The sequence below is a fragment of the Diabrotica undecimpunctata genome, chromosome 8, assembly GCF_040954645.1.
Source record: "Diabrotica undecimpunctata isolate CICGRU chromosome 8, icDiaUnde3, whole genome shotgun sequence".
Taxonomy (NCBI): domain Eukaryota; kingdom Metazoa; phylum Arthropoda; class Insecta; order Coleoptera; family Chrysomelidae; genus Diabrotica; species Diabrotica undecimpunctata.
Genome location: NC_092810.1, coordinates 112,536,008 through 112,550,756, shown reverse-complemented (window position 1 = coordinate 112,550,756; position 14,749 = coordinate 112,536,008). Strand labels below are relative to the sequence as shown.

At 32.9% G+C, this 14,749-nt stretch overlaps 1 protein-coding gene across 2 annotated transcripts in view; it reads left to right on the top strand.

Annotated features, from left to right (window-relative positions):
• The window catches only part of slf (C-type lectin domain-containing protein slf), an 83,375-nt gene that overhangs the window by 27,041 nt on the left and 41,585 nt on the right, over nt 1-14,749 (top strand). For both annotated transcript variants that reach the window (XM_072540765.1, XM_072540764.1), the window contains exon 2: nt 3,014-3,152. In XM_072540765.1, coding sequence (XP_072396866.1) covers nt 3,014-3,152 — 139 coding nt within the window. The remainder of the gene's footprint in view (nt 1-3,013; nt 3,153-14,749) is intronic.

Genomic DNA, 14,749 nt, shown 5'->3' with positions numbered 1-14,749 from the left:
TATTCGACAAATTTCATGTTCTTACTAAATTATTGAAAAGAAGTGATCTTTAACTTTACTAAATGCATAGTGTTTAAGTAACTAGCAATGGTTTCAATAGTAAGTAGGGAATTTTATGGCGATTTTCTTCATATCTGGTAATTTTATCTAGCATGTATATGCCTAATTTACTACTAATAGCTTCAAAAAGGAATGTAATAGTATATTACAAAGGAGGATGGTAAATAACCTATAACGCAATTCTACGATCATAAGCGAATTAAATAAACTCGAACTTTTGTCGTAATTCGTAATAGAATTGTGTACCGTACCTATTGTGCGAAATATTTATACGTATATAAAATATTTAACAAAATGTATACCCTTTAAAATATTTTCACTTACCACTTCGTTTGGTGCCAAAATAGCCCGCATATAATCTCAAACCTAGCTTAATTATTATCCTGAGTGTGCTATAGTAATGTCCTGGAAAAAAAATTCCTCGCCATTCTGTTGCCTAACCACCTAATTCACGGTCAGCCTCTGCTTCTTCTTCCTATAGGTGTTCCTGTCGTTAGCTTAGCGTTAGCTCGTTAAGATTGAGGATTAATTGTTTTTTAACCATTTTTCGTAATTTTCTGCATTTATGTTATCATAATTATATCTTGACTTGACGCCTGATGTAAAAAATCAAATAGGCATTCGGCAAAATAATTTACCAACCACCGTGCATGATAACCAACTTACTTCCTTTTGGAATGTTTTTTAACAATCGTTTACCAGTATTATCTGACCAGCTGTTCGGCGTAGTGTATCCTACATGTGCACAGGTTTTATCAACATAAAAAATTGACTTGTAAACGACATTCTGTTTAATTAATAAACGTAGATTATCTTTCGTTTTCTTCCATTTAAACCCCAAATATTCTATAATTCTCTAGAAAGAATTTATACTTCCAGTCCACTCGTATGCCTCTTCAAGGCTTTTCTGCAAAATCTTTAATAATACACGAGAACCTTCCGTCTGATGAAAATGGTAAATTATTTTTCTAATGAACTGTTTATGGTAGTCCCTCAAGTCAGTTACAGTTGTTTTGCATTTAGCAGGTGTTGTAACTGGATATTATTGTGAATTATTTGAATCTGCGTTTGTTAATATATTCGCTTGTTGAATTATCATCTTTACTATGCGTACATATATTCCAGTAACTTCGATCACACGTTGTTTAATATTGGTTCGATTATTTTCGGAAAACAGTTTTTGTATGTATTTAGACACATTGTAAACTATCCTTTTGGATTCCGGTGTCAATATGATCTGTTTACTCGTACGTACTACTTTTACCACCTCCATTTTATAAAAGAGTTTCTAATACGCGTATGAGCACCTTTATTTATGAAACTGGAAAACATAATAAGACTGAATTACAAACTCTTTTCAAATCTAATTCTCGAAAATAATTCTTATCAGTTCTTTGTGTGTCCGTAATGACTATATAATTACGGTTTTACAGATAAAACGATCCTTGAAAAATGAAATTTTATTTTTTGTTTAAGTGAGTTAAACCACAAAACAATATTTTGTGGTTTCAGATATAAAATATTCGTCTTAAATTATTTAACATTGAAACACAACTACATAACTGTTTAAATTGTCTATGCGATCATGTTTTGTGTTTTTTGTACAGTGTTCTTTGGCTATTGTGACGCGTCGACGGATCTCGTTTTCATCCCCTTCGCTGTTAGTGATGACGGAGCCTAAGTAATTAAATTGTCTGACTACCTGTCCCCCTGCTACGTTTCTTATCTCTATTTGTTTGTTGTTGTTTCTATCCATGACCATTATTTTGGTTTTTTTATATTTATTTTCAAGCCTTATTTTGTATTTATTTTGCGCAATTTATTCATAATTTGTTTCGGATCTTCCTCCTGAAGACGCCAATATAACTGTGTTATCAGCATATCGTAAGATTTTGATTTTTCGTCTCCCTATTGTTGCTCCACCTTGTTTATTGTATATATTGAATAAAATATGTGATATTATATATCGTTAAGGTTTCAATTTGCAGTTTTTCAAAATGTACGTTATTAACTGTTACATTGGAAGTAAATACTTACAGTTCTTGTAGTAAATCGATTAGATGTTCTCGCGTATCCATGTTCTTAAGCATAATCCACATGTTTGATACAGGAGTAAAATTCTTCTTCTTCTTATTGCGCCGTCTCCTTTCGAAGGTTGGCGATCCAAATGGCAATTATAGCTTTGGAAACTGCTGCACTAAAGATTTCTATGGATGAGCAATGAGCAGTCAAACCATCTCCTCAGGTATTTCAGTCACGAGTTCTGGCGTCTTTTAACTAATCTTTTGCTCTACACTTTACCTTTCAATATGATTTGGAGTAATTCATATCTTTCACTTCACCTTTCAACACATGACCGAACTATTGTATTTTTCTCTCTTTGATTATGCTGAGTAATTCTTTTTGTTTAATCATGCGCCGAAGTACCTCACCGTTAGTAACTTTTTGTATCCATGAAATTCTCAGCATCTGTCTATATATATATATATATATATATACATTTTAAAGGCATCTATTCTTTTTTTTGTTTCAGAGTTCATTATTCAACTTTCACAGCCATACAACAAAACAGAGAAAACGTAACATCTGATCATTTGAATTCTGAGCTCTAGACTAAGGTCTGATCTTGTAAAAAATGTTTTCATATCCATGAGTGTTTTCCTCGCTTGTTCGATTCCTGATTTTTTTGGGTTACACTGGCTGTTGATGTTCGCTCCCAAATATTGTGGAATCAACAATTACAAATTTTACAGAAAATTATTATTAAAATCAGATAAGATTGATGATGGATGAATGATCACATACAGTAAATGAATAGTCATCATTATAAAATCATTTTTTAATCAGGAAATCGCCCTCACATAAGGGCAAAACAAAAGGAAATATGATCACTCATATAAAATTATTTTGAGAAGTAAATTGACTTGTTATAATATTGGTGTTTTTGTTTCAGATGAGGATAGCCTGTTTAGTAATAGCGGCATGTGCTTGCGCGTGCGTAGTAGCAGAACCAGCAATAAATGAAGCTAGGCCAGTATCAAATCGACCGGGAAGATTCCTCTCGCTGCCAAATCCACAAAAATGTGCAAATAGTAAGTAAACTTTTATATTTTGCGGTGCGGCTTATATATATACAAAAAAAAATAAGTACAATTAAACCTAAAACTAAGATTAATACTATTACAAAAATTAATATTAAACTACCCGGGTTGAATCGCGTCGATTGTCACTGCGCCGAGCTTTCGATATCATTTCTGCTGTAGCCTGAGCCCTCAGACACCACCTTGTTCACTTCTCACTGCACCACTGTGGTGCAGTGCTAGTGAACCACTAAGTAGTTGATCAATATCTACAAATTTTCTTCTCATTACAAATACGGATTTATCAGTATATGCATTTTTACTACTAGTTTTTTGCCACCTAACTTTATGGTTCCGAGGTAAGGACGTCTAATTCGTGGTTTTGTTATTTCTACTGTCTAGCAGTATATTTTAAACGGATTTTTTTGAAGCGATACTTCTATACTGGCATTGCATTACTTTTTTCTCTACAGTAAAAGACTGAGACGAGCGTCACGGAACTGACGCCACGAGGAGAAGGCGTCATAGATAGCGTCACAAAATAGCGGTTCTTCACATCGATTCACTAGTACTGGTCAATTCGTTTCTAGTCATCATATTTATTCCAAGTAAGTTTAAATTACTGAACTGAGTAGGGGTCCTTCAGTACTTCGTGCAAGATAGATGGGAGGGGAAGTTCTCAACCCCGACACGGCGCGTCCTAATGGCTGCTAGGGAACGTCCTGTAGATATGCAGGGCAGGTATAAATAAGGCTTCGCCAAATAAGTACCCGTGGATCAACTGAATCAACAGCTGTGTCATTAGTGGCCCGTGGCTGAGGAATACAATTCCTGACAGGTGCGGTACCACAAAGCCGCAGGCGAAAATTAAATACTGATTTAACCGGCTGTGACACTACGAACACTCCCCTCCCGTCCGGCAAGCGTGGTGTTTTAATGCCAATATACCCCTCAAAACACAACGTGTTGAACTTGAAACAATATGAGACGATACCCCAGGTGGGTACAGCTAGCAGCTCAGAATCCCATATCAGAAAACTGATCATCCTCACGGATTCTGATGGAGGCACAAGCTTAACAAAACGCACAAAATGGATACGAACAAACAAAAACAGCTACTACAAGCCACATACAACATCCAATCTATGGCTAAAGATGAAAAGATCTACAAATTAGAAAAAGAACTATCCAAGCTAAAGTAGATATTGTAGGATTGTCAGAAGTGAAAAGAAGAGGCGAACAACGCATGCATCTAAACTCTGGAACTCGCCTATATTATACAGGGAAAATAGACGAAACATATGGTGGAGTACGATTTATTGTGAAAAAATATCTCACACCATACATTTCTACATATAAAAGCGTTTCTGATAGAGTAGCTTATATTATAATAGACCTAGATAATAAAACCAAGATCAAGGTTATACAAGTGTATGCTCCCACAACAACACATCAGGAAGAGGTAGTTGAAATGTTCTACGAAGATTTGATAAGAGCATTAGAAGAAAATGATACAAAGTATACCATCATTATGGGAGATTTCAACCAAAATTAGGTAAAAAATAAGAAAATACTGAAACTAAAATAGGGATGCATGGTTATGGCACACGAAACGAAAGTGGAGAAAAATTATATAATTTCTTAGAACAACAAAATTTATATGCCATGAACACATACTTCAAGAAACCAGCAAACCGAAAATGGGCGAGGATATCTCCCGATAAAAAGACGAAAAACGAGATCGATTACTTCTTGTGTGGGAACAAAGACATTTTTGAAGATATAACTACGCTCAATCGATTCACAACTGGCAGCGATCATCGCCTTTTAAGAGCAATAATTCTTGTTAAACAGACGAAAACCAGTAGAAACAGGCCACATAATTATTGCAATCAGATAGATCAAGCTAAAATGTGACAGAAGGGAGATGAGTGCAGAGAAGTCTTCAGAAAAGAATTTGTAGAGCATTATCAACAAGAATATTCCGACATGAACACAATTAATAAAGAAATGTAACGAAAGCTCTTAAAAGCAGAACTGACAGTTGCAAAGAAAATGAAAAATAAAGAAGTGATGGAACAAAACGGTTGATGGAAAAGAGATTTACATTTCTAAGCTAAGGAAAGCAAAACACCGATGATTTCAAAGAATTAAATAAACAAATAAAGAAGGGAGTAAGGGAAGAGTTAAGGATCTGCAATGAAAACAAGGTAGAAAAAATATCTCACCAAAGCTATTCACACTTGGACTGGAAGACGTGTTCAAAGACATTAACTGGGAGATAAAGGAATAAATGTTAATGTAAGAAAACTGAGTCATTTGAGATACGCTGATGACATTGTAATATTCGTTACAAGTTTCGAAGGACTACAGACCATGATGACGCAACTATTTCAAGCTACGGAAAAAGTAGGTCTTAAGATAAACTTGGAAAAAACAAAAATAATGACAAATACACCGAACATTAGAGAAATAACGTTGAACGACATAAATTTAGAAACAGTAAGCGAATACATCTACCTGGGAGAAGTAATGAAAGTTAACAAAGAAAATCAAACTACTGAAATTACCAGAAGAATAAAGTTAGCGTAGGCAGGATTTGGAAAACTGAGTTAGATCTTGAAAAGCACTAAAATAGAACAATATTTGAAAACCAGAATTTACGATCAGTTTATCCTCTCTATACTCACGTATGGTTCACAGACGTGGACACTAACCAAGTTAATATGGATAAAATAGTAAAGACACAAAGAGCGATGGAAAGATCAATACTCGGGGTTATACTTATAGACAAAAAAACAAAAAAATGGTAGAAGCAAAACCAAAGTAAAAAAGGCAGGAGAACATGCTGCCAAATTAAAATAGAGCTCCGCAGGACACAATGTCCGACTGAAGGATAAAAGATAGAACCACAAAATACAACAATGGAGACCATGGTTAGGAAAGAGAAGCAGAGGAAGATCACAAATGATTTGGGCTGATGACATTAAAAAGATCGGAGGACACAAATACCTAACAAAATACAGACATTAAATAAGAAGTAAAAAATTAAAAGAATATCTACCAATGAAAAATTCGATTCGTAACAATTGTCAAAATTTAAAAGTCATAAATGTCATCCAATTAATAACAATATTGAATGGTCTGTTTAAATTTTTAACACACTTATAAGTGGATATTGTGCGCGGCCGCAGTGCTCGAAATAGAGCAAGTGTTTTAAAGACCAGTTATCCACGAATACTTTACGCTATTTTTTTTTATTGGTACTCTTTCAAATCATGTATTATTACTACAAAAAATTGAAATAAGAGCTAATAATGTAAAATGGTTGAATTTGTGATGTACATCAGTATACCTTTCGTTATTATGGAAATGAGAAAAACAAAAATTAATTTGCAATCTGTCACATCAGATTAATTGTTATTACTGGTTGTATATTGTTTAAAATAAGAATGAGAAGAATGTTTAAAACATTATAGTGAGTGCCATTAATGGAAGTACAACCCTATTGGCTTTCGAGAATGTCTGTAGTATTAATTTGAACAGCATTTCCTCTGATTTAAAAAACGGAAGTTTTATTATTTCAAACAATACCAGTACTTTTCACATTCATTTAAAAGATTAATTCCAAATATTTGAATAAAGCTTAAGGTCAGATAAATATTTAAAACTGTTGATGTTGCCATGGTAACTTTAAAACACCATGGTTTTTGAAAGTTGAATTTAAACACTCTACCGCGTACTTTTTAAATTTTGTTTAGAAATAATATTTGTTTCAAAAATATGTTTCAAAAAAAACCCTCAGTATGGTGGAGGTATGTAGATGATGTATTCTCAATATGGCCTCATGGATCAGAGTTGTTGAACACATTCCTAAATTATATAAACGATAAAGAAGAGACAATAACATTTACCATGGAAAAGGAATATAATAACACATTACCTTTTCTGGATGTTTTAATCTCTAAGAACGATACTGGATACGAAACTCAGGTGTATAGAAAACCAACACACACCAACAGATATTTAAATTTCAAATCAAATCACAATATTAATATTAAAAAGGGAATTATTAAATCCTTATACGATAGAGCCAAAATTACTTGTTCTAACGAAAATTCGTTCTTGGAGGAAAAACATTTGTTAACATCTGTTTTATTAAAAAATGATTATCCTTTATCGTTTATAAATAAGGAATTTTCAACAATCGATCGAATAGAACAAAACAACTTAGAACGAGATCCTACAGCATATGCAAGGAATAATACGAGGAAAATAACAATACCATACATAAAAGGATTATCGGAAAAGGATAGGAAATAAATTCAACATTTCAACAACATTCAAAACAACAAACACGTTGAGATCTATCTTGTCCAAAACCAAACCTAACAATGAACAAGAAAGGACAAAGAATTGCATTTATAAAATACCTTGTGAATGCGATAAGTTTTATTTAGGTGAAACATCAAGACCATTAAATGTTAGAATAAGTGAACATCAATCCTATATTAAAAATAGAGAATTTGATAGATCTCAAATCTGTAAACACGCATGGGATAATTAACATAGGGTTCAATGGAATGATTCAAATATAGTCCTAAAAGAAACGGATGGTAAAAAGAGAAAAATCAAAGAAGCGGCTCTAATTATGCTAAATGAGACCAATTGTGTCGCGAATTCCTCGGCAGAATGTAGTAGGATCTGGTTACCCATATTGAAAGAGGAAGTTATTAAAAGGAAAATACCAGTATTGGTAACTCAGTAACATATAGAGAATACATCATTTATGTTTTTTAAATACCAAACATATAAAATCGGAATTTGGTGTTTATTGAAGGTAAACTAAATGCACGATCAAATACTTACCATGTCGGGATAGTATTATGAGGTTTTTTTCCTGGTTTTTCCCTCATAATTTACTATGGAATCACTAACAGGAGAATTTTACTGTCATCATTTCATGTATTTGTCTTTTTAAAGACGAATTACATGTTATGATCTTTTCTGACGGTTATTCTCAAGTTAAAGTTGATTTCATGTAATCGAATGAACTATCTTATAAGTAAAGTCGTCCCAGGAACGCAACTCAACAATATTGGCAATATCATTTTAAAGTCGTCTACTTTAAAATGTATAAGGTATGTCTGAATTGTCAATATAGATGAGTCAGATAAAATTAAATTATTAGAAGAATTTTTCACTAAGTAACAAAAAACAAAATTTGTTTAATTTACTAATGTTTGTATTTTAAGAACGATTTCCGAAGTGGAAATTGAAACGTCAATAAACGTATTTTAACCTTTAATTGTGGCTTATTCCCATTTAAATATAAATTAATTTAAAATGCCACAAGAAAATAGCTTCAGAACAATATTAAAATTGCTTAATTTTCTCAGTTTCTGTTAAGACATAAAAATATATTTAGGTAAATAATTTTGAAATACCTATGTAACTAAAGGGTGATTCATTTAGAGGTACTTTTTTGGTGAGGATTTGATTGGAGATCGTGCATCAATACTGTCAAACTGACATTTCGCTTTTGTTCAGTATTGTTTGACATTTCATGTTGGAAAGACTTAGCCCGGCACAGCGTCTAGAAATGATTAAGTTGTATTTTGAAAATGGGAGTTCTGTGAGGAATGTGTTTCGTGCACTTAGAGCAATTTATGGTCCACATAATCAGCCTACCAAACGTACAATTCGCTTTACGATTAGTAAGTTTGAAACCCAGTTTTCATTATTGGATAACACGCGACCAAATAGACCACATTCAGCACGTACTGAAGAAAATATAGCGGCGGTAACGGATAGTGTACTCGAAAATAATGAAGAATCGATTTGTCGCCGTTCTCAGCAGCTTGGCTTGTCATATGCAACAACTTGGCGTATTTTACGTAAGGATCTTGGTTTAAAAGCACACAAAATTCAATTAGTGCAAGAGCTAAAGCCAACCGACCTTCAGAGTTGTCACCGTTTCAGTCGATGGGTTCTTGATAAGCTTTCAGAAGATCCAGTGAATTCGAGAAAAAACTTGTTTTCAGATGATGCCCATTTTTTGCTTATTAAGTACGTTAATAAACAAAATGCCCGTATTTGGGGTGATGAACAACCCAAAGAGGTTCAAGAGTGGCTATTACATCCTGAAAAAACAACTGTTTGGTGTGGTTTATGGGCTGGTGGAATCGTTGGTCCATATTTCTTTAAAGCAGAGGCAGGCCAGAATGTTAATGTGAATGGAGACCGTTATCGTGCCATGATAACGGACTATTTGGTACCTGAAATTGAAGCTCGTGGTCTCGGCAACATTTGGTTCCAACAAGATGGCGCCACTTGCCATACAGCCCGTAAAAGCATGGCTTTACTGCGAGAACTATTAGGTGAACAAATTATTTAACGCTTTGGATCAGTGAATTGGCCGCCTAGATCCTGTAACATCTCACCTCCAGACTCTTTCTTTTGGGGCTACTTAAGGTCCAAGGTCTACATGAATAAACCAGATACGATTGAGGCATTGAAGGACATCGAGTCATTGGTGAAATACCAATCGAAATGGTGGAACGAGTCATCGAGAATTGGAACTTCAGAATGAACCAACTTAATCGTTGAAATGAGAAAAACAAAAATTAATTTGCAATCTGTCACATCAGATTAACTGTTATTACTGGTTGTATATTGTTTAAAAGAATAATGAAAAGAATGTTTCAAACATTATTGGGAGTGCCATTAATGGAAGTACAACCCCATAGGCTTCCGAGAATGTCGGTAGTATTAATTTTAACAGCATTTTCTCTGATTTAAAAAACGGAAGTATAAATATTTTAAACAATACCAACTGTACTTTTCAAATTCATTTAAAAGATTAATTCCAAATATTTAAATAAAGCTTCAGGTCAGATAAATATTTAAAACTGTTGATGTTGCCATGGTAACTTTAAAACACCCGCGTTCTTTAAATAAACAAAATGGGGTACCAATAAAAAAAATATTATTTAAATTTTAAAAAGTCAGAAAACATTTTATGGAGCTTTGCGCTAGTCTGAACCGACTACTGTATTATCTTTTTTATGAGTTTTATTATATTATTGTTGTCTATAAACTAGATATATCACGTGATTAACCTAACTGGTTTTATTGCAGTATATTTTTATTATTGGGCAAACTGCGATTTCAAAATACATAGCTAATTAAAGTGAACTTTAAGACTACATACGATAACATACTAAGTACGTTTTTTAGTCGTGTATTGTACGTGTAGTAAACGAGGGCAGATAGTAGATATATGAACATGGTTTTAGTCTTGTTCGGTTGATAAACTCTTTTAGTTGACTGTAATTAAATTGATCTTGCAATAAAATTAAATTTTTGTATTTCGCAATCTTTAAAAATTGTATGGAGTATAAATTTCATAAGAAAAGTGCGATGAAGATAGGATCTTCGATAAAAAATATGAACGTATATGAAATATTTAGTTGCTTATATAAAAAGGAAAATCAAAATGCTAGAAAATGAATCTGCCTATATTTACGTGGTAAAGTATATTATAAAAAATTGTTTTAACAATAACAACATCTCAAGAATAAATTCAGATAGAAAAGGAAAGCTTTCATAAATCAAAATGAAAAGTAGAAAAAGTAATTTAAAGAATCCCTATCCATCACTTTTCTCCGTCAAGCATGTATTCCCATCCCATCTCATATTTCTCAAGTCTTCATCGATGTTATCAAGGAACCTTGTTCTGGGTCTTCCTCTTTTTTTTCTCTGGCTAATGGGTCTATTAAGGAGCGTTTGTTTAGCTGAGTCATTTTGTTCCATCCGCATTACATGCCCTATCCACCCCAGACGTCCTATCTTAATATATTTTACGATATCAGGTTCCTGGTATATTCTATAAAGTTCAAAGTTGTATCGTCTTCTCCACACTCCATTTTCATTCACTGCTCCATAGATTCGCCTTAGTACTTTTCTTTCGAAACATCCTAACATGTTTTCATTATTTGTTGTTATAGTCCAGATCTTTAAACGATATGTTAGGACTGAGCGCATTATTGTTTTGTAGAGTTTTATTTTTGTATTTCTCGATATAATTGTGAATTTAAGGAGAAGACTGAGCCCAAAATAGCATCTTTTGGCCGTGCAAAGTCTGCGGTAGTATTATTTTCAATGTTAAGGAGCGTTTCCAGGTATATAAATTCGTTCACTGCTTCGCTGACGTAATTTTCTATAACAAGTGGTCATAGGATTGGTGGTCGTATGCTTATTTTCATATACTTCGTTTTGTTGGTGTTTATTATTGAATCAATTTTTGTAGCTTGTCTTTTAATTCTACATACGCCTCTCGTACAGTGTTACTCCCAACAATATTGATATCATCAGCATAGGCCAGGATTTGGACTGAATTATTATATATTGAACCAGTGATTGTGATTTGTGACACATGTATTACTTTTTCCAGAGCCAGATTGAACAGTTCCCCCTAAATTCGTATTCTACATTCAACTTTTTCAAGTTAGTTTTGTTAAATTTACCAACTAATTTGGTATTCCTAGCTCTTTCATTGCTTTGAACATTTATCTTCTATTCACAGAGTCATAGGCTATTTTTTAGTCTATAAATATGTGATGAGAATTAATGCCATATTACAGTGTTTTTTCCAGAATTTGTTTCAGGGTTGCAATCTGACGAATTGGCGATTTACCACTTCTTAACCCAGCCTGGTATTTTACTACTATCCGTTCTGCATATGTTACCATACGGTAATATAGCACTGTGGAAAATATTTTATATGCTGCACTTAAAAGCGTAATTTCTCTGTGGTTAGAGCATTCAAAGATATCTTCTTTTTGTGTATGGTGCAAAGTATTCCAATAATCTAATCATTGGGAAGGGATTTCTGTGACCATATTTATATTATAAGCTGCTGTAATGCCATTATGGTATCATGGATACCTTCTTATTCAGTTCAGCTGAGAGATTATCTATTCCGGGTGACTTGTTTTTGGCTAGTTTTTTACCTGCATCTTTAAGTTCAAGAATCGTTGGTGGTTCCTCTTCCCTCTCGTCTGCTCTTCTTACCTCACCTCTTTCGTCTTCCAGGTTTTCTTTTACTTCCTCCATATTAAGTGCCTGGTTAAGTATTTCACCCATCTATTCAATACATCTTTCCTTGTTGTTAAGAGGTCGCCATACTGACTTCTGCATTATCTAGTAGTTGGCTTGAATTATTTTCTATTGATGTTAACTTTCTTATAGAATGCTCTGAATTTTTTTTTCTCTGTTGAGATTTTCTATATATTTAAGTTCCTTATTTAGGTGGTTTCGTTTTTTTCTTTTGTGTAGCAGTTATTACAGTAGGCTTAATTTTTTTCTTTTGTTGAATTTTTTGCATTCATCGTCAAACCAATGATTTTTTACAATAATAACTAAGATACAGATCCTGCTAAAATATATGGAAAAATACTCAAATTACTAGAAAAAACTATATCATACACAAAATCTGTTCAACACCATTCACCAGACAGAAAAGTTCTTCGAAGATTGGCTTACCTCTATATTTATATTATTATTATCTTTTCTATTATTGTGTCCATTAAAACATTGTAATGAAATGGACAGTATGTCATCCCCTGTGATTCCTCCTAATGTCGATAGATTTCTTGTTGTAAGTACCTACTTATAATACGTACATAATTATTCTCTTTTAATCAGTAATTAAGCTATTGCATTTTAATTCATTTATTAATCAATATATTTTTTCTCCCATAAATAAACGGATCATCGTCAAGTAATATTATTTTTTATACTTCTCGTGTATGTTCATATTTTAATAATTAAACATTACGTAAGACCGCGTAAGAGCTCGGCATAGAATTTCTATAAAAACAGTCATAATTAATTGCGTATACACTTTGTAAATTCCTTTCATAGTTCAGTGAATCAAGCAACTCACGATGTATTTTTCAAAACAACAAGCTTTACTAATGATTTAAGTTCAAGAACACGTATCTTTGTTAAAGAAAAAACTTATTTAGGAATCCAGCGGGATTAAAACCTCTTATACTATTATCAAACTATTTATTGTTTTGGGAAATACGACAAATAATAAATTATACAAAAAAACAATCAAAATTTAGAAAAATTTGATTATAAATCAATATTCAGAATCAGCCTTTACGGGTTAGCTTTCGGTTTGTAGTTATACATCAGTTTCTGAAACGGTTCTTCGTCCATTCTGTCTAGTTGCTTTCTGGTCTTTCCAGTTGCTTGGTAGAAAAAAAAATATATCCATTTCCGTACAAAGTACATAAATACTAATTCTTATTAATTAAAACGCCAATAAGTAGTATAAAGAATAACATAAAATTTTTGTATGTTCTCTTACAGAGAAAAAACATAGGCCATCTACTCTCTATTCTACTGATCTCTTAGAGATACTGTTTTCATCAGTATTACTCCAATCAAGATGGATATTTTTTCCTCTTCTTGTACTGTGTTGCAATAATCACCGTATTATTATCTGTTTATTTCATTTTTATTATTTTATCGAATTTTCGGAAGCATCAGTATTACATAGTAATGGGTAAATAGATACGATGCATGCAGTAGGATTAGGGCGGGATGGATGAACCAATTCCAATGAAACTGAAAGCAAAACTCTATAAAACTGCTTTATTGCTAGCTGTCATGTATGAAACGAAATGTTGAGCAGTTCAAAAGAAAAAGAAACATGGGCAGAAATGAGAATATTTAGAGGAATAAGTGGAGTGACAAAAAAGGATCAAATTAAGAATGAATGTATTAGTTGCACCAACTAATCTCAAAATAGCATAGGTTAAGATGCTTCGGACATATTCAAGGTCGAAACGCTAATCGCCCAATACGACGAATTGCTGATCTGCTAGTTCCTGGAACGAGTATGGGAATGAAAGGGTATGGGATAAAAAGTGTTGATATTGGTATTTGCCAAGATAGAAACTTACGGAGAACTATAATTAGGGAAGTCAACTCCGCATAGTGATAAAGGCAAAGAGAATGGTGATGAATATTTTATCGAAGTTTATGGCAGTCAAATTTTCATTCTTGTGTCTACAAAAATGATAACGACTAACAGTCATACAAGACAAACAGTAGTGTAGAAGTGTCTTTTGTGGATGATTCCACTTCTGGACAAATTTTAAAAGACTAATTAATTACAGAATAATAAAAATATTAAAACTAGTGACCAACTAAGTATAACTATGAATCAACAAATATCTTATGTTTAATATTTAAAACATAGGTGTAGATTTCACTCCACGGGAATCAATGAATTTTTCTTGCATACCAATGTGAGTTATATAGAATCTCTTTGTTAATTCTTCGATACGGCTTACTGGTACCCTTAAATAACTTTCAACGACTGATTTGAAACTGATTCTATTAGATAGATATTCTGGTTAATCACATGTTTGCCATTTATAGGCAAATAAATTCAAATTAATTTATGATACGAGAATCAAAATCTGCTCAGTTCCACTAATTTTTCTTTACCGTCAGCAGTCAACTCGAGATAGTGAAGGTTGATATGATATAAACTACTGCAGGAAGATTTTGTGTGACAACTAACGAAA